The sequence below is a fragment of the Nymphalis io genome, chromosome 4, assembly GCF_905147045.1.
Source record: "Nymphalis io chromosome 4, ilAglIoxx1.1, whole genome shotgun sequence".
Taxonomy (NCBI): domain Eukaryota; kingdom Metazoa; phylum Arthropoda; class Insecta; order Lepidoptera; family Nymphalidae; genus Nymphalis; species Nymphalis io.
Window position 1 is genome coordinate 643,359 of NC_065891.1, and position 22,792 is coordinate 666,150.

At 36.3% G+C, this 22,792-nt stretch overlaps 2 protein-coding genes across 2 annotated transcripts in view; one reads left to right on the forward strand and one right to left on the reverse strand.

Moving 5' to 3' along the window:
* The window catches only part of LOC126781668 (uncharacterized), a 396,382-nt gene that overhangs the window by 355,321 nt on the left and 18,269 nt on the right, over positions 1 to 22,792 (reverse strand). The gene's annotated exons all lie outside the window — the stretch shown is intronic.
* Positions 12,677 to 22,666, forward strand: LOC126781766 (protein PTCD3 homolog, mitochondrial). Its single transcript, XM_050506802.1, has 15 exons — positions 12,677 to 12,810; positions 12,888 to 13,070; positions 13,146 to 13,374; positions 13,706 to 13,929; positions 14,330 to 14,426; positions 14,780 to 14,941; positions 15,611 to 15,785; positions 15,928 to 16,058; positions 16,599 to 16,717; positions 16,993 to 17,077; positions 17,528 to 17,669; positions 18,348 to 18,456; positions 19,302 to 19,506; positions 19,888 to 20,069; positions 22,529 to 22,666. The coding sequence occupies exons 1-15, from the start codon at positions 12,785 to 12,787 to the stop codon at positions 22,608 to 22,610; spliced, it is 2,151 nt and encodes a 716-aa protein (XP_050362759.1). The 5' UTR covers positions 12,677 to 12,784; the 3' UTR covers positions 22,611 to 22,666.

Consider the following 22,792-nt stretch of genomic DNA (forward strand, 5'->3'; position numbering starts at 1 on the left):
AAATGCAACGATGCAGTTTTAGGTTTTTATTGTAAATGTTCTTCGTGGTACTGGTTGCATAACTACCTTGTGCCTGTAGTTATTAGTAATATTCAGATATATGTATGTATGTACTTCACTGTTTTTATTAAACCTAATTCTCCCTGCTTTTGATAATTGCTTTAAAATGTTACAATGTTAAATGTTACTAGCAAGTTATCGTCTTACGATAACTTGCTAGGTTATTTTCTAGACTTAGACCTTGTACTTAACGTTTAACTTGTTGTAACTTTAACTTGTTGTTTTTTCTCTTAGTTTAAAACGCTTTTTCCAGCTTTAGCTTTATCACATAGAAGCCCTGGGTCCTAAAGTATAGATATTTATACCTTATGGCTCGTTTTTGAAGAATGAAAATGAAGGTGGCGTCAGAAAGACGACCAGCTGTAAAAGTCTAACGAATAACCCTTCCATAAAAGTTTTCATCTGACGTTAACCTCGAATAAAGGGATGACAAAAACCGAATGATAATGATGACAGTGAGAAAAGTATAGTTTTTTAATAAAAACGTAGAGCTTAAAAGGTTACATTAGTTGTGGCATGATATATTGCAAATAATATTCATGATAATTATAATCGTTATTGTTAGTTTGTTTGTGTGATTGTTAAAAGTGTGTTTATATAAACTGATTCGTAATTATAATTGAATATCTTAACATAAATATTTTGTTGTATAATAGGAAGTATAAAAATACTTTTAGAATACAGTCCACGTTTACGATTGTGGGCGACACTGACGTACGTTTTAGTCAAACGAACAAATATCCTATGATACATCAAATAAATAATCGTACATGTATTCGTTATATCCTTTGCTTATTACATGTATTTTGAGATTATATTTATTATCTTTTAAATAGATATAACTATGTGATAAGTAGAAATGCGACCAATATTTTAATTATATACTGAGTTCCGTTTGTTTTCGTTTTAGGTACCGTAACCGTAACCGTAACAGCCTGTGAATGTCCCACTGCTGGGCTAAAGGCCTCCTCTCCTCTTTTTGAGGAGAAGGTTTGGAGCTTATTCCACCACGCTGCTCCAATGCGGGTTGGTAGAATTCACATGTGGCAGAATTTCAGTGAAATTAGACACATGCAGGTTTCCTCACGATGTTTTCCTTCACCGTAAAGCACGAGATGAATTATAATCACAAATTAAGCACATGAAAATTCAGTGGTGCTTGCCCGGGTTTGAACCCACGATCATCGGTTAAGATTCACGCGTTCTTACCACAGGACCATCTCGGCGACTTTTAGGTATTTAATTTATTATATATTAAAAAGGACTTTATATGTATAAATATAATGAATATTTTTGAGAAAAAAAATATCATTAACGTTCACTTACATCGAAGTAAATCTTTTATATTTTCTAATTGCTTCAAACAATATTTACATAATTTACAAATATCGATTATTTCCGCAAACACAGATAGTGTACGTATGAATATTATATAATGATTTTATTATGTGATAAGAACTAGCGGAATATTTTACTGATATATATAAATATGAAATAATATAATTTTAGAATAAGTACCACATAATTGTGCAAAAATGTTGAAATTAGTATCTATTCCGGTTTTACATATCTATTTCTTTCAAAACAGACGAGCGAGGGGACCGAACCTTGGTTCCATCTAATGATCTAATTGGTCATGTCCCTTGTGGCTGTAATTTACACTCTCTTACCCTTTAAACCGGAACACACCAATACTATTTATATTAAAATAAAACAATTGCTGAACGAGCTTTTGACAATTTTTTTGTCGAGAAATGTACAATATGTTTTGTCAAAACTACCGTTTCATTAAACACACTACAGACGCGTTGATAGTACCCGTATTTTTGAGCATTCCACTATACTATAGCTAAATAGCATGCATAGAATCGCAATAGTAAACATTAACAATTTTATTATTTAGAATTCAAATCGAACAAAAAGGTTTAAATGTGATATTGTTATAAATCAATTTTAAAGAGACATATCATGACTGACTGAGGTCGTAATAAATATGGAACATCTTACTAATCTAGATGTTAGCGATGTTTCGAGTATTCTTAATCATGATGATTCATAAACATTTGCCCTTTCAAAACGAGAGTAATGTACAACTTTACATTCATTTGAAATATGTTTGTATAAATAGTAAAAACGAAAAACAATTGACGATTTTTCCAAGTTACTCTTTTTTATTTAAATAGTATAATCGATACCTATATCATAAAGCCAAGTTGACCCAGTATTTAGAACACTTAAGTGATCGCCAGTTCAAGCCCAGGCAAGCATCACTGAACTTTCAAGTGCTTAATTTGTGTTCATAATTCATCACAGGGTTGGTGATTAAGGAAAACATCGTGCGGAAACCCGCATGCATCCGATCTTGCTACATGTGTATCCATCAACCCGCATTAGAGCAGCGTGGTGGAATAAGCTGCAAACCTTCTCCTCAATGAGAACAGGCCTCGAGTCCCAGCCGTGGGACAATTTGCAGGCTGCTATATCGATAACATAGAATTACAATCGAACCAGGCAGATTTTATGAAAATATTATGTAACAATACGTACGTTATAACAAAGAAATCTTAGAAGTTTTTATAAACCATAAAACTTGGTGCAGTTATATTTCAACTGTGATTAAATATGTAGGTATTTAGAGATAAAACACAAGCCTACTATTTAAACGTTAACATCACTTATCTTACGACCGCTTAGTGATGTCCTTTTGTTTAAGTACATAGCATATACACGTTATATACAATAATTTATAAAAGTAAAACTTCTTTACGAGCAGTCAGGGTAAAAAGTAATGTAACAACCTGTGAGTGTCCCTCTGCAGGACCAAAAGCCTCCTCTCCCTTTTTTTGAGGAGAAGGTTTGGAGTTTATTCCACCACGCTGCTCCAGTGCGGGTTAGTGGAACACACATGCGGCAGAATTTCAGTGAAATTAGACACATGCTGACTTCCTCACGATGTTTTCCTTCACCGTAAAGCACGAGATGAATTATAATCACAAATTAAGCACATGAAAATTCAGTGTTACTTGCACGGAACCTGAACCCTAGAACATCGGTTAAGATTCACGCGTTCTTACCACTGAGCCATCTCGGCTGGTTTTTTTTTAGGGTAAAAATTTACTTTGAATTTGAGTGTAACGTTTGTATATGTTTCTGACGGAGACACGTTTCAATTTCATAACCTGTAATGTGATCTCCAACACCACCTTCACCTCCCGTAAAAAAATTATTCATAGCTTCATTTTAGATTCATATTGTATCCTATGAACACCACTTACACTATAACCTATAAAATATTTAAATTATGTTATATAGCGACATTCGTTGCAACCTTAAAACATTTAAATATTTTATTGATTATGTATATTACTAAAATAATTCAAGCCTTTCACTAGGTTTTTTTTAATTTATCAAATTTTGACTTAAATATATACATAGTGTATATTAATATAAAAATATATATTTATATAAGGAATTGTATAAAATGTTACAAAACGAATTCGTGACTTAATGTCTTCTTAATATAATAAATACGAAAATTTGTGTATTTGTATCTCAATCTCGAACAGCTAGTCTTATTCAATTAAAAATTGTCATAGAATTCAATTTAGTCATGGTAGAAGGTATAGAGATTTTTCATTAAAGTGTTCCACGGTAGTAAAAAAAAAGTATAAACATATTATCGAAATAAAAGTACAGCACTATTACTACAATAAGGCTTAGGTGGTGATAGCTAGTCTCAGTTTCCGTTTATATCTCGTGTTTGATATGAGAAATGTTGAAAACTACGTGATTTTAGAAAATTACAAGACGCTTACGAAACGATGCCAGATTATAAAATGTTTATACGGATATTAATTCTACTTGTAGTGAGTATCGAGTTTGTTTATTTTTTTTAAAAGGTTCCTTAGTTTCATATAATCAAAGCAATTAAGAAGTAATTGTTAAATAATAATAAAAAAAACAACATAAATATTCTGGTATTTTTTTCGGTTCAATTAATTCATTAAATTCTTAAAAATAGTAAGAGTATATTAAAATCCCATTTGTATGGTTCAAGGCTCGAATAATTCAATTATTATTATAAATAATTTATTAATTAGTTTATTATTTTTTGTTACAGATGCTTTACCGAGGAACGTGCTCTGACACTGAATGCTCTACTAGAGGCAGATTCCCTAACAATTCGTATTCAGACTGTCGAGGATACACGATGTGTTTAAGTGTCGGGCCGAATTCAATGAAATACAACCTCCTCTGTCCAGAACATTCCATTTATAGTCATTTAGAAAGCCAATGTACAAACGTTACTAGTTATCAATGCCTGCCCCATCACAATTGCACTATGGAGGGCGATTACGCTAATCTTTCTAGTGAAGATTGCACATCGTACATAGCCTGTATAAAAGACTTAAATAATATTATAACAGCCAGACTTATTCGTTGTCCGACCGATCAAATTTTCAGTGCCACGGAAAACGCTTGCGTGAACCAAACGTTATTCAAGTGCGATTTAGCAACTGATTCACCGAAAGTTCTTGAAGTATTCGTTAATAATTCACCAAGCATAGTTGGAAACTTCTCATTGAATAATTCTGTGTATAATTTTAAAAGTTCTTTGTATGTAGCTATTGTATTATGTATTGCTTTTAATATTATAATAAATGTGTGACGGAAATATTGTTGTTATTCCAATCGGCTTCCTGTGATTATGTTGTTAGTTTTGTAACACTACATTTAAGAGGCCCACATAAAATAAGGCCAAGGTCTCGTACGAGTAGATATACTTGAAATAACGCGACATTATTTTACCTCAACGTGAGAAATGTGCAGACAATAAATTGTCACAGTTATTTAGAATAAACATTCAACTTGGAAATTATACTGTGATTGCTGTTGCAAGTTAAAAATATGTTATATCATTCTTAGCTTTTAGTAAGAATGACATATTCTTATTTTTTTAAGGATTTTATAATACTTAAGCGAAATATTAATTGCAGCTTAAATAATCACGTGATACAATATTGTTGTTCACTTGTTTTAATATATTATTTGTTTTTGTTATATCAAAGATTGACAAGGTTGGTGTCAGTGGAAATATGTAATAAATGATGATTATTTACTCTATATATTTATGCTATTAAGTATTATCTTTTTGCTATCTTATAAGCCATAACTAGGCAGTTTTAATAGTTTTCTTTACATTTATACAATACGAGACGTGGAGGAAATAGATTTGTTTTTGTTTTTTTTTTTAATTACCTACTATTACCTTACCTTAAGCAAGCAAAATGAGGGTACTATATTTATTTAAGTAAAGGAAGATATAAGTTAGATAATTTATATATATAGTTAGGTATTGATCTTTTGAATAAGGTGACTAGGATACCTAATTATATGTTAAATTTTTATTATCAATCAACAGCCAATCGTTGTCCACTGCTGAACATAGGCCTCTCCCAAGGTGCGCCAAAGCTCCCTGTCCTCCGCCTTCCGCATCCAGTTGGTGCCCGCCACCTTCTTAAGGTCGTCGGTCCACCTGGCTGGAGGGCGCCCTACGCTGCGCTTGCCGATTCGCGGTCTCCACTCTAGGACTCGTCTGCTCCAACGGCCATCGGTCCTACGACATACGTGACCAGCCCACTGCCACTTCAGCCTGCTAATTTTGCAAGCTATGTCGGTGACTCCGGTTCTTTTCCGGATAATCTCATTTCTGATCTTATCCTTCAAAGATACTCCGAGCATAGCTCGCTCCATAGCACGCTGAGCGACTTTGAATTTGTGGACTAGTCCCGCAGTTAGTGTCCACGTTTCGGCACCGTATGTCATGGCAGGTAAGACGCATTGGTTGAAGACTTTCGTCTTCAAACATTGCGGTATAGACGACTTGAGGACTTGACGAAGGTTGCCAAATGCTGCCCATCCTAAGCGAATTCTTCGATCGGCTTCCTTCTCGAAGTTGTTCCTACCGACTTGTATTATCTGTCCTAGGTAGGTATATTCACTAACAACTTCGAGAGGTTTCCCCTCGACGTATATCGGTCCCGGCACGACATGCCTATTGAACATGACCTTGGTCTTGTCCAAGTTCATACCGAGACCGACACACCGGGAAGACTCGCCTAGGCTACGCAGCATTTCGGTGAGTTGTTCCAGCGACTCTGCTATGATGACGATATCGTCGGCAAATCGAAGGTGTGAGATGTACTCGCCGTTTACATTGACTCCATACCTAGTCCAATCCAGCGTTTTGAAAACGTCTTCCAACGCGTTGGTGAACAGTTTCGGGGATATCACATCCCCCTGTCTCACCCCTCTGCGCAGTTGGATCGCCTTCGTCTTACAGTCCTGGATGTGGACAGTCATTGTAGCGGCGTTGTACAGACATCTCAGTACCTCGATATATCTCCAATCGATATGACATCTCTGCAATGAGTCGAGCACTGCCCAGGTTTCGATGGAGTCGAAGGCTTTCTCGTAGTCCACAAATGCCATACACAGCGGCTGATTGTACTCTTCGGTCTTCTGCACAATCTGCCGAACAGTATGGATGTGGTCCACGGTGCTGTAGCCTGATCGAAAGCCGGCTTGCTCTGGGGGCTGGAACTCGTCAAGTCGTCTGGCGAGACGGTTCGTGACGACTCTTGAGAACAGCTTATACACGTGACTCAGGAGGGAGATTGGTCTGTAGTTTTTCAAGAGGGTTTTATCACCTTTCTTGAAAAACAGTACCACCTCACTCCCGCTCCACGTTTCCGGGGTCTTGCCATGTTGGATGACGGAATTAAAGAGGCTTGCTAGCTCTTTCAGGACCGGGGTCCCGCCTGCCTTAAGCAACTCTGTTGTGATTCCGTCATCTCCCGGAGCTTTGTTGTTTTTAAGCTGTTCTAGAGCCGCCCTAATCTCTCCTTGGTCAACGACCGAGAGCTCCTCGGAGTAATGGCGCATAAGAGGGGCGCGCTGGTCATCAATACTGATTCCCACGGGTTTATCCGATCTTGAAGAGAACAACTGCCCATAAAACCTCTCTACTTCTCCGATAATCTCAGGCCTAGAGGTAACGACCCCACCATTTTCAGTTTTAAGTTTTGTCAGACGCGGCCTCCCAAACTTGCGAGCGAACACTTTCGATCCCCGATTTTGCTCAATCGCAGCCATGATGGCACGGGTATTGGAGCGTCGGAGATCGCGTCGCGTCAGCGTTTTTATTGTTCGGTTTAAGGCCTTATCTGACAAAAACGATGGTAGTTCTCGTCGTTTTCTCATGAGCTCGAGTGTCTCAGCAGAGAGTTTTGGTGCGTTGTCTCTTCTCTGTGGCGGAAAACACTTGCGGGATGTGTTTTGCAGTATTTTGACCAGCGTGTCGGTTCTCTCATCAATGCTGCTTATGGTTTCCAACACGGTGAATTGATTTTGAAGTTCCATTTGGAACTTTTCGGAGCCTTGAGCAGCTTGGAGCATGGTAGGTCGGAGAGTAGACCTCATCATTCTCGATCTTTCGGCTTTTAAGTTGATATTTAGAGTGCCTCGAACCAAGCGGTGATCACTTCCGGTATTAAACCTGTTGATCACTGAAACATCTCTAAATATGTGCCTTTTATTCGAAATAATAAAGTCTATCTCGTTCCTTGTCACGTTATCAGGGCTTCGCCAGGTCCACCTCCTCTGAGGCTTCTTTTGTAAGAAAGAATTCATCAAAAAAAGCCCCTGCGCTTCGAGAAAGTTTACCAGCATTTGCCCCCTGTGATTTCTGCAGCCCAAGCCGTAAGGTCCGACTTTCGATTCACCGCTATCTTGTACTCCCACTTTAGCATTAAAGTCTCCCATAACAACATTGTAGTGGGCCCTCGAGGTGTCGTTGAGGGCCTTTGCGATGTCCTCGTACATATTATACATTTAATAAATTTTAACTAAGATAAGACAATATAACACAACCTTGACCATATCTTGATTAACTAAATGATGCAGTATTTTTTAATTCCGTCAAAACCGTTTTATTTTTTTATATATTCGCCGGGAGGCCAAATGACTACTCCACCTGATGGTAAGTGGTAGTAGAGTCCAAACGCGAAAATCCGTTTGCAAATGTATACTTTTTGCTTAATTTAAATTTAAGAACTGAGATCGTTCAGTGGATAAAACATTTGGTTGTTAACTGAATATCTATCTATCCGGGTTCAGCGGGTACTAATAAGCACCGCCGATATTGTATGTGTTTGTAATTTATTTGAGTTTATAATTTCACCAGAATGCTAAACTAAATTTAATTGCTTAATACATTTTTACAAATATATGTAATTTTATTGTTGAAAACGCATAACTCGGTAATATAATCGGTGATACTTAGCAGATTATACAGAGCCAATAAAAGGTTTTTTTTTTGTTACTAGTACAATCCCAAGTGCTCTCAGCCGCCAACCCACAAGCGGAGCAAGATGGCGGTATAATCTCTAATTTCTATACTTAATCTTTATTTTGTTGGCCTTTGCCCAATGGTGAGACGATGACGAACTGTTACTACTTTTACATTTATTAGTTGATTGTAACCAACGTGCCAAGCAGTCAATACATGACTGAATAGATTTTATTTTATTTTTATTATATTTGGGAAACATACAGTATACACCACATACATTATACAACAAATTAACTCGTTCAGACACCAATCAAGTTTCCACTTAAAACTAATTCGCGTATGACAGTAAACAAGCAATTTTGTAAATTATAAATAATAATTATCAAGATTTAAACAGTTAACAACAGCAAAACAATAATTAAATAGATAAAATAAAAACATTGACTAAGTTGACAAATGCACACAAACTCTTTTTTTAAATGTATTGAGCGTACAAGAAAACATGTCCAAGTCAATAAACTTCCTATTGTAGCTCTTACAAGAGCGATATATAAATTCATTTTGAGCATAATTGGTTCGAGTTTAGGGTAAGTGGAATAAAGCACTATTGCGTGTGTTCACTTTTTTACATCTAAAGTAAATTTTTCTTAAAAGATATGGACTATCATGTTATGAATAATTTTAAATAAAAAACTTTGATCTCGCATTGTACGACGATCCAGTAAGGATATCATTTTAGGTGGATTACTATTCAGAGTGAAACATTTAGAATTAAGATATTTAACAAATGTATGTTGAATTTTTTCTATTGTATTAATATAAGTTTTATATTGTGGATTCCAGAGTACAGAACCATATTCCAGCAATGAACGGACAAAGTAATTATATAAAAGGACAAAGGTTGTGTCATTTTTTAAATCTTTACTAACCCTGAGTATAAAGCCAAGCATTCGAAATGCCTTGGCAACTATATAATCTATATGGAATTTAAATGTTGATTTGCTGTCTAGGTATATCCCCAAGTCTCTCACCTCAGTTACTCGGGTAATATTGTCATTATTCAGTTTATAATTAAAAGTTATTGGATTTGATTTACGTGTAAAAGAAATAATGCAACATTTCTTAATATTTAAGTTCTGTGAGTTTTCGTTACAATAGTTCACAACTTATATCGATCATTTTGCAAAAGGCTACAATCCGAAGGATTAGCAATAACTTTAAAGATTTTCATATCATCGGCATACAACAGTATAGATGTGTGAACAAAAATTTTATGAATATCATTTACAAAAATATTAAATATAATAACGGACCGAGGTGAGAGCCCTGAGATACATTAGAAGAAACTGGAACAAAAGAAGAACAGAAGCCTTTGATCGTCACCGCTTGACTTCTGTTGCGAAGGTATGAGGACAACCAACGAAGCAGGTCGCCATGTATACCAACTTGCTCTAGTTTAGTTTTGTACTTTTAGTTTAGTTTTGTATGAGATATTTTGTCAAAAGCCTTAGAGTAGTCAGTATACACAACGTCAACCTGATGATCCATAGCCATGGCAACATGATGTGTTAACTCACATACATTTGTCTCAGTAGATCTTCTATTCACAAAACCATGTTGTTTATTAATCAATGTACCCCTCACGATGGGAAAGATGCTGTCATAGATAATTTTCTCAAAAAATTTTGCAATTGTGCACAATTTGGATATTGGCCTATAGTTCTGAACGTTATGTTTAACTCCAGATTTATAGATGGGAATAACGAATGATCTCTTCCATATTTTCAGAATTTCACCGCTACGTAGTGATTTTTTAAACAGAATAAAAATTGGATAAGCAAGTGATCTGTAACAAAGTTTTAGAAATATAGGTGGGATTTCATCAGGGCCATATCCTTTATTAAGATCCAACCTTTGCAGATACTTTTCAACAGTGGCTACAGACAGTTCTATATGTCCAATATCCAAATTACTATTGCTACCAGAAGAACTTTTAAGTTTTGGAGAGGCGACTGGCTTTTCATAAACGGATTAAAAATAATCATAAAAAAGTGAGCATACATCTCTCCCCCCGCAAGCAGTACGATTCATTAAAAATATATTATTAGGTAGACCAAAAGATGATTTCTTAGATTTTACAAATGACCAAAAAAAATTACTATTACTGCGTATTTTTAATTCAACTTTATAAATATAATAATAATAACATCTGATTTGCTCTAAATTTTGGCGGTCTCTTAATATACTAAATGAGTCGTAGTCAGCTAACCTGTTATATATCTTCCATTTTCGATGATATTTCAATTTTTCTGAAATGATTTCTATCAAGGCCCTCGAGTACCAACACGGGTAGTTTTCGACATACTTAATAACTTTAACGCCGACATGATTAGAAATTATCGAATTAATGACATTATAGAATGTATCAACTGCATGAGAAATTTCACATTCATGAAGTATATCATAACAATCCACTTGAGCCAAAGCGTCATTGATAGCATCGTAGTTAGCATGTCAAAACAAACGTATTGTACGTTGCGATGATTGTAAAGGGAGATGAGATGTCTCTGTGGTGACCTGAATCTGCAATGCAGGGTGATGGTCGTCTTCTACTACCAAAGGACAGAGACATCGATTGACTATACAATCAGAGTCACCTATTATTAAGTCAAGGAACCTGCCATTACAATTAGGAATTGAATTGTATTGCTTTATTCAGTAAAATTTAGAAAATTACAGAAGGAATTAATTAAATGATTATCACTTTGCCAATTTACAATATTCATATAATTCCCGTTACTTGTCCAAACAGCCGCAGAAATGTTAAAATCGCCCAGCACCAAAAACCTGTCACCAGGACAAGACATATTTTCATGAGAAACCATCTCATATAACTCACAAAGTGCTTCAAATTGGAGGTTACAATGAGGAAAATAACAACAATAGATATGTAATTTAGTAGGAGGAACTGATCCTAACACCACAGAAACCTTAATTACCTCAGCTACATTATTATTAATTAGTATAGGGGAAGAAGAAAAAACAATTAAGTTCGTTTTGATAGCAATTAACACACCGCCGCCCATTTTGTCTCCTCGTGAATTATAATTTCTATCGCTTCTATATACAGAATATCGCGAATCGAATAAACATATTATGTCACTATCCACCTGAATCATTTTTTTATAAAATAAATTTGTTTTTGTTCTTAGTCCACGTACATTTTGGTAAATAATATTAAGTTTTGTATTCATGGTCAATGATGATATTAATAAATAAACGAATAAGTTTCATATACACCTCGAAAAACATACCTTTGGAAAAAAAAGATAAAGCCCAATTCCATAACGTTTAAAAGATCTTAATATAGTGCTTATAGTAATAGTATCGAATACCCCACTCCTGAATGACACTATAATAATATGTTACAATATAAAGGATCAAGCAAATGTACGCTCATTACATCTAAAAAGTAAAAAGATTCATTTGACAAAAATTAAATATTAATTGATTCAAAGTTATGATAAAATTTAAAAATTGATTGATAACAATATGAAAAATAAAAATGGTACTTAAACAATCTTTTTTAAATCATTAGGAGTAATAATATGCAAAACTGGACTAGTATTTGTACGACGAATCATTATGCAACATTTTTAAACCCACACATATTCATACCGTTTTTCTTTAGCCATTTTTTAACCGTATGTAACAGTGTTTTGTTAGCACTAGTTAGATAGTCATTGAAATAAATAGGATTATTATTACCGGTAAAGCCTATATCACTGCATTATTATTTTATTTATAACATCATATCACAAATTCATCAAAATTCTGAATATTAATACAAAAAATGCTATTATTTTCTTTGGTTCGATAAAATTTTGATAAGTATTAGGTATATTAGGTATATTTACGATTAGAAATTAATATCATTTTTAGTTCTTTTAAAAATCAAAGAGAATATTAGATTCACGCTGTCACGTCAATATGAACGTGAATGAAACTGCGAAGCACAACTTTTTATAAGATAATATTATAAACTAAAACATTCTTTGAAATGGGCTGCATTTTCTGGTTTAAGTTTTATGTATATTGGCTTAGTAGTTATTTCAGTTATGCGTTACAAAAAAAACGACTCCAATGGAAGAATCGATTTTCATTGGCGTGTTTTTTTTGCAAAAACCGATATTAATTGTCAACTACTCATAAAACATATCTGACACTAAAAGTCATGGTGAAAATGACATCTCTGCTGTCAAACTGACATACTAAGTTTAGGTTATGTTAAAGTTTGCATTTTCCAGGACGTAAGGAAAATATCACAGAAAAGTTACATAAATATAACAATAACTAACTAATTTAATTTAAATGTATTCAAACATTATTATACCAAGGTGAAAATAGTGCTTAATAAAATATTTTTTTCTATTTATTTTGAGATAACTACTACTTATATATATTTTATTTTTAGGCAATGGTCCAGGTTCGCATGTGTTTGTCGCTCTATTGCTTCTATAGAAGGTCAAAAAGTCCCTCACACCGGTATATCTAGTGATGGTATTTCTCCGCCACCTCGTATACCCAGAGGTCCGACTGATATCTTGCAAGCACTAGCCGCAACCGTCGGAAATGACCCTACCGCAGCACATTACAAGTAACCGATTAGATACAACCGAGATATTATATATAATAGTCTTGTATAACATCTTAATTTTAAAATAATTTCTAGATATCACGACGATCCATTTCTTATCCCGTTGTCAAATTTCCGTAAACGAGCTTATGCCTTATCAGCGGAGGCAGGCAGGAAGGCAGCTGCTTGGATCAGGGATGAGCATGCAAATCTTTTTACTACAAGAGAGTGGGATCCACCGATGAAAAAAAAAACACCATACTTTAATGCTGATCCACAAATTCCAGCATATGCTCCTAAACCTTTTTATAATGACGAAAGTAATGTAAGTATATAATGAATTAATGCCACAAACTAAAAATGTTTATTTATTTAAAAGATTATATTGATAAATTATTATTATTGTTGTTAAAAAAAAACATGGAATTGAAATGTGAATTGAAGTTTTGTCTTAATGAACTTGTGTACTAATGAACTTAATACTTGAACTCTTATCTTAATATCATGGGTGTTCTTTGTCCCAAATTTAATCAGTGATTTAACCATGAAAGTGTAACAGATAGACAGACAAAGTTTCTTTTGCATTTAAAATAGTATTAACTTATACCTTTCATGACTATTTTTTTTTTAAATTTCCTTTCTACCATCTATACCAGGTCACAGAAATTGACTTAAAATACACAATAGATAATGCACTTCTAGAAGATGCAATTAAAGTATTTGAACTCCTTGGTGGAGAATCAGGATTGAGTAGTGAATTGAAACTATCATTTCTCCAACTTCTTTGCTTCTACAATGAGAAAGAACCTGTTGCAATGGAATGGGTTGAGGAGAGATGGTTTGCTGCAGCCACAAAGGAAAGACATGCTACTACATGGAAGTAAGTAAACGTTTAAAATCTTTATACCACAATATAGATGATAACTTACAAGCTATGTGTGCTCTAAGTCGGATTCATGGTAATATTTGTGTTAGTGACATAATATAATAACACCTAAACAATCTTATTGTTCTGATTGGTGCCACCCTGCCCAAACCACCAACCCGCATTGGAGCAGCGTGGTGGAATAAGCTCCAAGCCTTTTCCTCAAAAAGGGAGAGGAGGCCTTAGCCCAGCAGTGCGACATTCACAGGCTTTTACTGTGTTATACTTTTTTATGGACTGTTATGGCCTGATATATGTGTTTAATTCAAAAGAATAAGCAGAAATTTATTATTGTTCTAGTTCAATTTTTAATCATCTTTTATTTTACTATAATATCTAACTTTTTTCTACACAGGATGGGTGGTCTAGCAGACAAGATTTTCACATCAATGGACCCAAAAACACCTGAAGCATACTGTGCTATTATACAAGGAATGGCTAAATATTTTCAGGTAAAGCAAAATAAAATATTTGATTAAATGCAAAACATTCCTATTTAACATTTATATTTATTAAATTGACAATATAAAATATAATGTTTAATATAAAATCAGTTTTATTTAAACAAATAAGTAAAGTAACAAAATTCAATATTTTTTTTTTTACCAAATTGTTTTTCATTGACCTTCAGTATTTTTGCAAAGGTAGAACACATGAAGGTAATCACAACTTATAACCTTCTATGCTATGGCATTTTATAGCCAAAGCCAAATAAGCAGTTAATCACTAATTAATATACTATGATTGATAATGTTTAAGATATTACCTAGTTATTACAATTAATAATATAATAATATTTTTTTAGGCAGAACGCGCTTATGCCTTGACACAAGAGGCAAAAGAGAAAGGAATACCTCTGTCCACTAGTGTATATAATTCTCTGTTGGGTTGTATCGGTTTCCTAAAAGAAGGTGTATCTTTACGTATTGAAGCTTTGAAGAGTTTATTGATAGAAATGGATGAACAGGTATTTCCTTATTTTCTCATCTTTAAGAAACACATAACACAAATATTTGTCGATTAATGAATGTAGAATCTTAGGTTAAATAGTAAAAACTTTAATGGTAGGAAGATTTTGCACATCATATACCACCATGATACTCCACTGCCGGTTCAGGTGGCAAAATTACATACACATTGTAACCTATAAATTCTCATCAAAAAGTTTCAGGTTTCCTTCCTCATCAAACATATTAAGTTTTGCTTCATTTTTCCATTATATGATATGTGATTTGATAGTATACACTTACAGCTTAAAATGTTGTTAATGTTTTTTTTTCCTTTGGAAGAATGAGTCCTTCTGATAAAAGTGTTTTCACACTTAATAGACTGTCAACCTTAAATGTATTTATTGTACAGTATTGAAAGGAGTTTTTTTTTTATTTGTATTTATAGTGTTTTTATTTTAAGATGAGCTCATCATTCATCACACGGCTGAATTTAAGCACATGAAGCTCTTTTTTAAATGATAAAATGTCAATTTTGTTTAATCTGTTGTAATTCTTATAGGCACATATGTCATTAAAATTATACATATCTATGGATCATAATACTACTTAATATTTCTTGAAATAATTTTTACTTGTAAGTTTCATTGATATGTAAGAAAATACAAATCAATGCTAATATTTTTTAGGGATTGTCACCAAATTCGGAGACTCTGACCGCATGTTTGAAGTCCCTGTCGGCGTGGGGGGGCGGCAAGACGCTGCAGGACGTGGCGCTACAGACTGTGGCCGAGTTCCGGCAGCTGGGCATCGAGCCCAGCCTGTCTGCCTACTACTACTTGTTGTGCCTGTTTTGCAAAGACCGTTAGTATAATTTTTTTTTTATAATATTTATATCTCTGCACACATGTTATCCGTGCCTTTGGTGTATCATCTCTTTAATGTTATTTTAATGTGGCTCTAATGAATAAATAAAACTATTCTAATATATCTAATATTTTTTCAGAGGGACCAAAAATTGACATATTAACAAATATAATAACAGATCTAGAAAAGAGAGAATCAATAAAACCTACAGAGGCTGCTGATACAAATTTCTTCATCACCGCCATGGGAGTCTGCAGCAACCACTTACAGGTACTGGGTTTGCGAATATTTTTGCTTGTGGGTTGTCTTTCAGTCATTATAAGGTGGATGGGACACTTAAATACTCAATGATATTGGATGTGCTTAAAATATTAGTTGACTCTTACAATGCCTGCGAGTTGAGATGGAGAGGCCTATATGCTGTTTTGCTAAAACCACATGGAAGATAAATATCTCACTTGTCATTCACAATGCACAAGGGACATAATAGCATAGTTTGCATTGGCGATGTAAGGGTTGGTTAATATTTCTTACAATGCTAATGTCTATGGGCGGTGGTGACCACTTACCAGCAGGTGACCCACTTGCAAGTCCGCCTACATATTCTATATAAATAAAATATTAATTTCAAGTGGTGCCATTTTATCCCCTACCTTTTTACGCTGTCATTACACAAATATTTTGGAATTGAAGATTCTACCAAAAAGAACAGAGTCTCAGTAGTTATTCCTATATCCACAGATAATTAAGAAATTTATGTCATAACATTTAATTACTTTGTTCTCATAATGATTAATGTTTTATTTACAGGATATAAATTTAGCAGAAAGATTACACGCATTGTTAATGAAGGATGATAATTATAAACTAGTAGGAGACGCGTACAAAGAGAGCATATATTACAGGCACTTGGTGACTGTCGCTTGCAGGTGAGCGCTATCCACGTTATTTTATTAAACATTCAAAAAAGATATTAATATTTATAATTTAGGAGTGTCTGCCATGCTGGGTGCCTTGTATCTAAAGCCGGCCCTTAAGTCACGGGTCCAAACTGCAGTTGAGAATGGCTTCGATCGATTTAGATCCAGTGGAAATTATAATTTTTCTTTAATTAAGTTTTAATGTTTCAATTTATTATCTGTCTAGTTATTACTCGTAAGCATATATTTTTTAATTTATTAAATTAATTGTTTATCATTTTTAGATTCGCGCCATTCGAAAGGACAACGGAGCTACTGGATATGTTGATACCAAATGTATATGTTCCGGAGCCCTCGGTAATGGAGGAGGTACGTCTAATATATCCTAATAATATATGTTATCTATTCCTAATGTTATTTACGATCATTCAGCAATGGAGATCAGACAGCAATGGAGTGTCGTATTTCATCAATAGATGCTCTTTGGTACCGTCAGCGACTCTATCTAAGTTTTTATTTTTGTATTTTATTAATGATCGAGATAAGATATTGTTGGCTAAAATGACAGTTAAAAGACAAGAATTGGTTTATTTGAGAAATATTTAATTCAAATAAATAAATTTAGTTTTTAATTTTTAATACATGCAAAATACTTTCATCGCACTGATCTCTCTGAGACACTATTGTTCATGGTTATCGCCGTTGTGTGCAATCATCGCGAAAGACAACATTTTTACTACAGGTTTAGTGGAGGATTAAGAAATACAGGTTTCCGTAATAGCGTTCAGTGTAACCCAGAGAAGCCCCCCCTCCCCTTAGATATTGAAGGTGCTGGAGCTGCAGGGCGCAGGCGCGCGACTGTGCGAGGCGTGGGGCGCGCTGGTGGTGGCGGGGCACGCCTCCCGCACCAGGCTCGTCGAGCGCCTGCTGCGCGCGCTGCGCACGAGCTACGGCGAACAGGGTGCGTGCACACACACACCTCTATCTAAGAATCTTCGATCGAATGTATCAGTTCCTTATACCGGAATATATTTAAAAAAAAGAAAAGTGCGTCATCGCCCGTCATAGAAGAAGAATATCACTTTTGGCGCGAAGTTCGGTTGCCTCGAATATACAATTACCTGAATTGTCATTTTTAGTTGGTTTTGTTAGCATTTAAAGTAATTAATGATTATTTTGTTTGTTATTTGTGTATTTCTTATTTTAAAGTTAAATACTTATTTATGTATTCTTTTAAAAAAAGTCATTTTCACTTCTGTTTTGTAAGAATTGCATTACAATAAAGGCGAAGTTACCGATATTTTTAAAATATGTAGCAACATAAACTTAGACGAACCTGTCAAAGTCAAAAGACAGATGATATATTTATAGGTTATAAATTCGATAATTTGTCGAATTCATTTTAAAATAATGTAATCATGTACTGCGACAAATTTACGTTACAATAGATTTTCAAGGAGAGGTTGATTGTTGATGCATTTAATTAAGAGCTAACTCGATTTAATTTGCAACTATACAATGTATATATGTCTATTGTTATTATTGTGTAATTTTTGGTGACGAAGGACATGAGAATTGCGAAGTATTTTAGCAAAAACGCATTAAAGAAAATATATATTTATAATATGACGTATTTTAGACGATGAAACGAAAGAAAAAATGCAAACCGTCGTAGCGGATATTCTAAAGTTCGGTGACCTGGCCGAAGAGCGGGAAGAAAGAGAAGAGAGAAGGACTCCAACACAAAAGTGAGTTATCTATTACTTCATTAAGAATCATCACGCACCAATTTTTTGTTAAAATTAATCCAAGTTATTATTTCTCATGCTTAGATATTAATTATTATTTTATATTTTCGGTTGTTGTAAATTTTAAAAGGAATTAGTTTAAAGAGTGAAACTAATTATTTGTACATAACTATGGAATATGTAATTATCTGTAGCTTATATACTGCAGAATCAACATATACTTATGTAGAAAATTTAAATAGTACCAACAAACTCTTTCGTATTTCACTAATCAACGAACATCAACAAAACACCAATATTTATCTTTTAGCCATTTTTAGTTAATTGATAATTCAAATCATACATTAATTTTAATTACACAAGTCTAGACTTGCGCATGTTCAATAATAATATAAATTACAAAAAGCATTTGAACTGAGGAGGTTGATTTTATGCAGAGTATACGCTTACAATAAGAGTCACGGTAGCTTGCGAAAGCGATCCGTGGCGCTCCTCGTTAAGACGGAAAGGGTACCGCTGGTTTTTTTGTGGGTATTCCGATGTTCGGGGCGTACTCGGCGCCTTGGACACCGGTGAGCCCCACATACCCCCTCACTGTTCCCGTGGGGGAAACGCGTAACGCGTTCTTCCAGCGTTAAAAAAAATAAATAATAAAAAAGTAATACCTTTTAATAATAAAAAAGGGTATACCTTGTACATTTTATATAGAGGAAACGTGTAAATATATTTTTTCGGAAGGATAAGAAAATTTAATTTCAAGATGACGAAAAAAACTCGAACAATGTATAAAAATGATCCTTCTCGGTGCACATTGCACGTGTACGTAACCGGTGCGCGGCCCGCAGGCTGTCGGCGGGCGCGCTGGGCGACGCGCTACTCGTGTGCGCGGACGCGCGCGGCGCGGCGGCGTGGGACGCGGCGGAGGGCGCGCTGCGGCGGCTGCGCGGCGCGGGCGGAGGGGGGGGCGGGGCGGCCGGCGCCGGCGTGGCGCCCGCGCTGAGCGAGCTGGCGCGCCGCGCCGCCGCCGCCGGCCGACACGCGCTCGCCGCGGTGAGGCGCCGCCGCACTTTACTTTCGCTCCGTGTATACTATAGTTTCATTGCTGACAGACCTAGTTTGTGACTTGTAACGTTACATTCAACCGTTTTATGAAATTTCATTATAATTTAGACAGATACGACCACGTTTTACCGCCAAACAGCAATACTTTTTATTACCATGTTCGGTTTAAATTATGAATGAGCCGTTTTATTTACACATGCGAGCCGTAGTTGACGGCGCGTTAAAAGGTAAATAGTGGTCGCAAGTTTGTAAGTACCTGTGTCTATAGATCAAAATTCTGCTCGTCGACCTTCCTTAATAAATAAAGTCTTCAAAACTGTCCGTGTATATCATTAATCAATTAGCAATTAACTTTTCACCTCATTCCAGACGACAGTTTCATACTTAGCGGAGTGCGGGTTCGAGGAAGCAATTCCAGCGAGTGTTGTGACTTTGAGCGTTATATTGAACCGAACCACAGAGGAAGTGGAGAAACTTCTAGAAGAGAATAAACCCTCTCTGGCGACGTCGTTACAATCATCAGCGTTAGAAGTCGTCCAGGCGTACCATGCGTGAGTATTATGTTTAATCTAATAAGCATTATTACTGTCCTACTATATCACACTGTCGTTATTTGTAAGGGTTTTTTATATCAATTTTAGTTTTTTTTTTTGGTTGTGATTTTAATAATTTTCACATAGCTAACATAGATTTATTAAAGACCTTGATAAACTGTAATATTCATTTGTTGTTTGTTTTGTATTCAGTGGGGCGGAAACGTCCCTTTGACCATATCTACTTACTTAGCGGATTACCAATATTTTTTTAAAGTAGTCCTTGCCAATAATAAAATCTATATAGTTTTTCAACTTAAAAGCCGAAAGATCGAGAATGATGAGGTCTACTCTCCGACCTACCATGCTCCAAGCTGCTCAAGGCTCCGAAAAGTTCCAAATGGAACTTCAAAATCAATTCACCGCGTTGGAAACCATAAGCAGCATTGATGAGAGAACCGACACGCTGGTCAAAATACTGCAAAACACATCCCGCAAGTGTTTTCCGCCACAGAAAAGAGACAACGCACCAAAACTCTCTGCTGAGACACTCGAGCTCATGAGAAAACGACGAGAACTACCATCGTTTTTGTCAGATAAGGCCTTAAACCGAACAATAAAAACGCTGACGCGACGCGATCTCCGACGCTCCAATACCCGTGCCATCAAGGCTGCGATTGAGCAAAATCGGGGATCGAAAGTGTTCGCTCGCAAGTTTGGGAGGCCGCGTCTGACAAAACTTAAAACTGAAAATGGTGGGGTCGTTACCTCTAGGCCTGAGATTATCGGAGAAGTAGAGAGGTTTTATGGGCAGTTGTTCTCTTCAAGATCGGATAAACCCGTGGGAATCAGTATTGATGACCAGCGCGCCCCTCTTATGCGCCATTACTCCGAGGAGCTCCCGGTCGTTGACCAAGGAGAGATTAGGGCGGCTCTAGAACAGCTTAAAAACAACAAAGCTCCGGGAGATGACGGAATCACAACAGAGTTGCTTAAGGCAGGCGGGACTCCGGTCCTGAAAGAGCTAGCAAGCCTCTTTAATTCCGTCATCCAACATGGCAAGACCCCGGAAACGTGGAGCGGGAGTGAGGTGGTACTGTTTTTCAAGAAAGGTGATAAAATCCTCTTGAAAAACTACAGACCAATCTCCCTCCTGAGTCACGTGTATAAGCTGTTCTCAAGAGTCGTCACGAACCGTCTCGCCAGACGACTTGACGAGTTCCAGCCCCCAGAGCAAGCCGGCTTTCGATCAGGCTACAGCACCGTGGACCACATCCATACTGTTCGGCAGATTGTGCAGAAGACCGAAGAGTACAATCAGCCGCTGTGTATGGCATTTGTGGACTACGAGAAAGCCTTCGACTCCATCGAAACCTGGGCAGTGCTCGACTCATTGCAGAGATGTCATATCGATTGGAGATATATCGAGGTACTGAGATGTCTGTACAACGCCGCTACAATGACTGTCCACATCCAGGACTGTAAGACGAAGGCGATCCAACTGCGCAGAGGGGTGAGACAGGGGGATGTAATATCCCCGAAACTGTTCACCAACGCGTTGGAAGACGTTTTCAAAACGCTGGATTGGACTAGGTATGGAGTCAATGTAAACGGCGAGTACATCTCACACCTTCGATTTGCCGACGATATCGTCATCATAGCAGAGTCGCTGGAACAACTCACCGAAATGCTGCGTAGCCTAGGCGAGTCTTCCCGGTGTGTCGGTCTCGGTATGAACTTGGACAAGACCAAGGTCATGTTCAATAGGCATGTCGTGCCGGGACCGATATACGTCGAGGGGAAACCTCTCGAAGTTGTTAGTGAATATACCTACCTAGGACAGATAATACAAGTCGGTAGGAACAACTTCGAGAAGGAAGCCGATCGAAGAATTCGCTTGGGATGGGCAGCATTTGGCAACCTTCGTCAAGTCCTCAAGTCGTCTATACCGCAATGTTTGAAGACGAAAGTCTTCAACCAATGCGTCTTACCTGCCATGACATACGGTGCCGAAACGTGGACACTAACTGCGGGACTAGTCCACAAATTCAAAGTCGCTCAGCGTGCTATGGAGCGAGCTATGCTCGGAGTATCTTTGAAGGATAAGATCAGAAATGAGATTATCCGGAAAAGAACCGGAGTCACCGACATAGCTTGCAAAATTAGCAGGCTGAAGTGGCAGTGGGCTGGTCACGTATGTCGTAGGACCGATGGCCGTTGGAGCAGACGAGTCCTAGAGTGGAGACCGCGAATCGGCAAGCGCAGCGTAGGGCGCCCTCCAGCCAGGTGGACCGACGACCTTGAGAAGGTGGCGGGCACCAACTGGATGCGGAAGGCGGAGGACAGGGAGCTTTGGCGCACCTTGGGAGAGGCCTATGTTCAGCAGTGGACAACGATTGGCTGTTGATTGATTGATTTGATATAGTTTTTGTTTGTGCATGAAATTGATTAATTAATTTTACGTTGTCATTCATCAGAGCCAAAACCGGAGCACCCTTAAGAGATTCAGAATCATCCACAAGTTCCGACAGTGACAGCGAATCTTCTGACGACGATTAGATAACATTATAAATATATAATATAACTTAGTATTACAATAAAATGCATTTAGATATAATAAATAGTATTTTATTTCATCATTAATTTACAAGTAATGTTAAAGTGATATGTTAAATTTATACAATATACAACAATATATATTTATATATAATATATACATAGCTTGATGCTAAAAATATTTT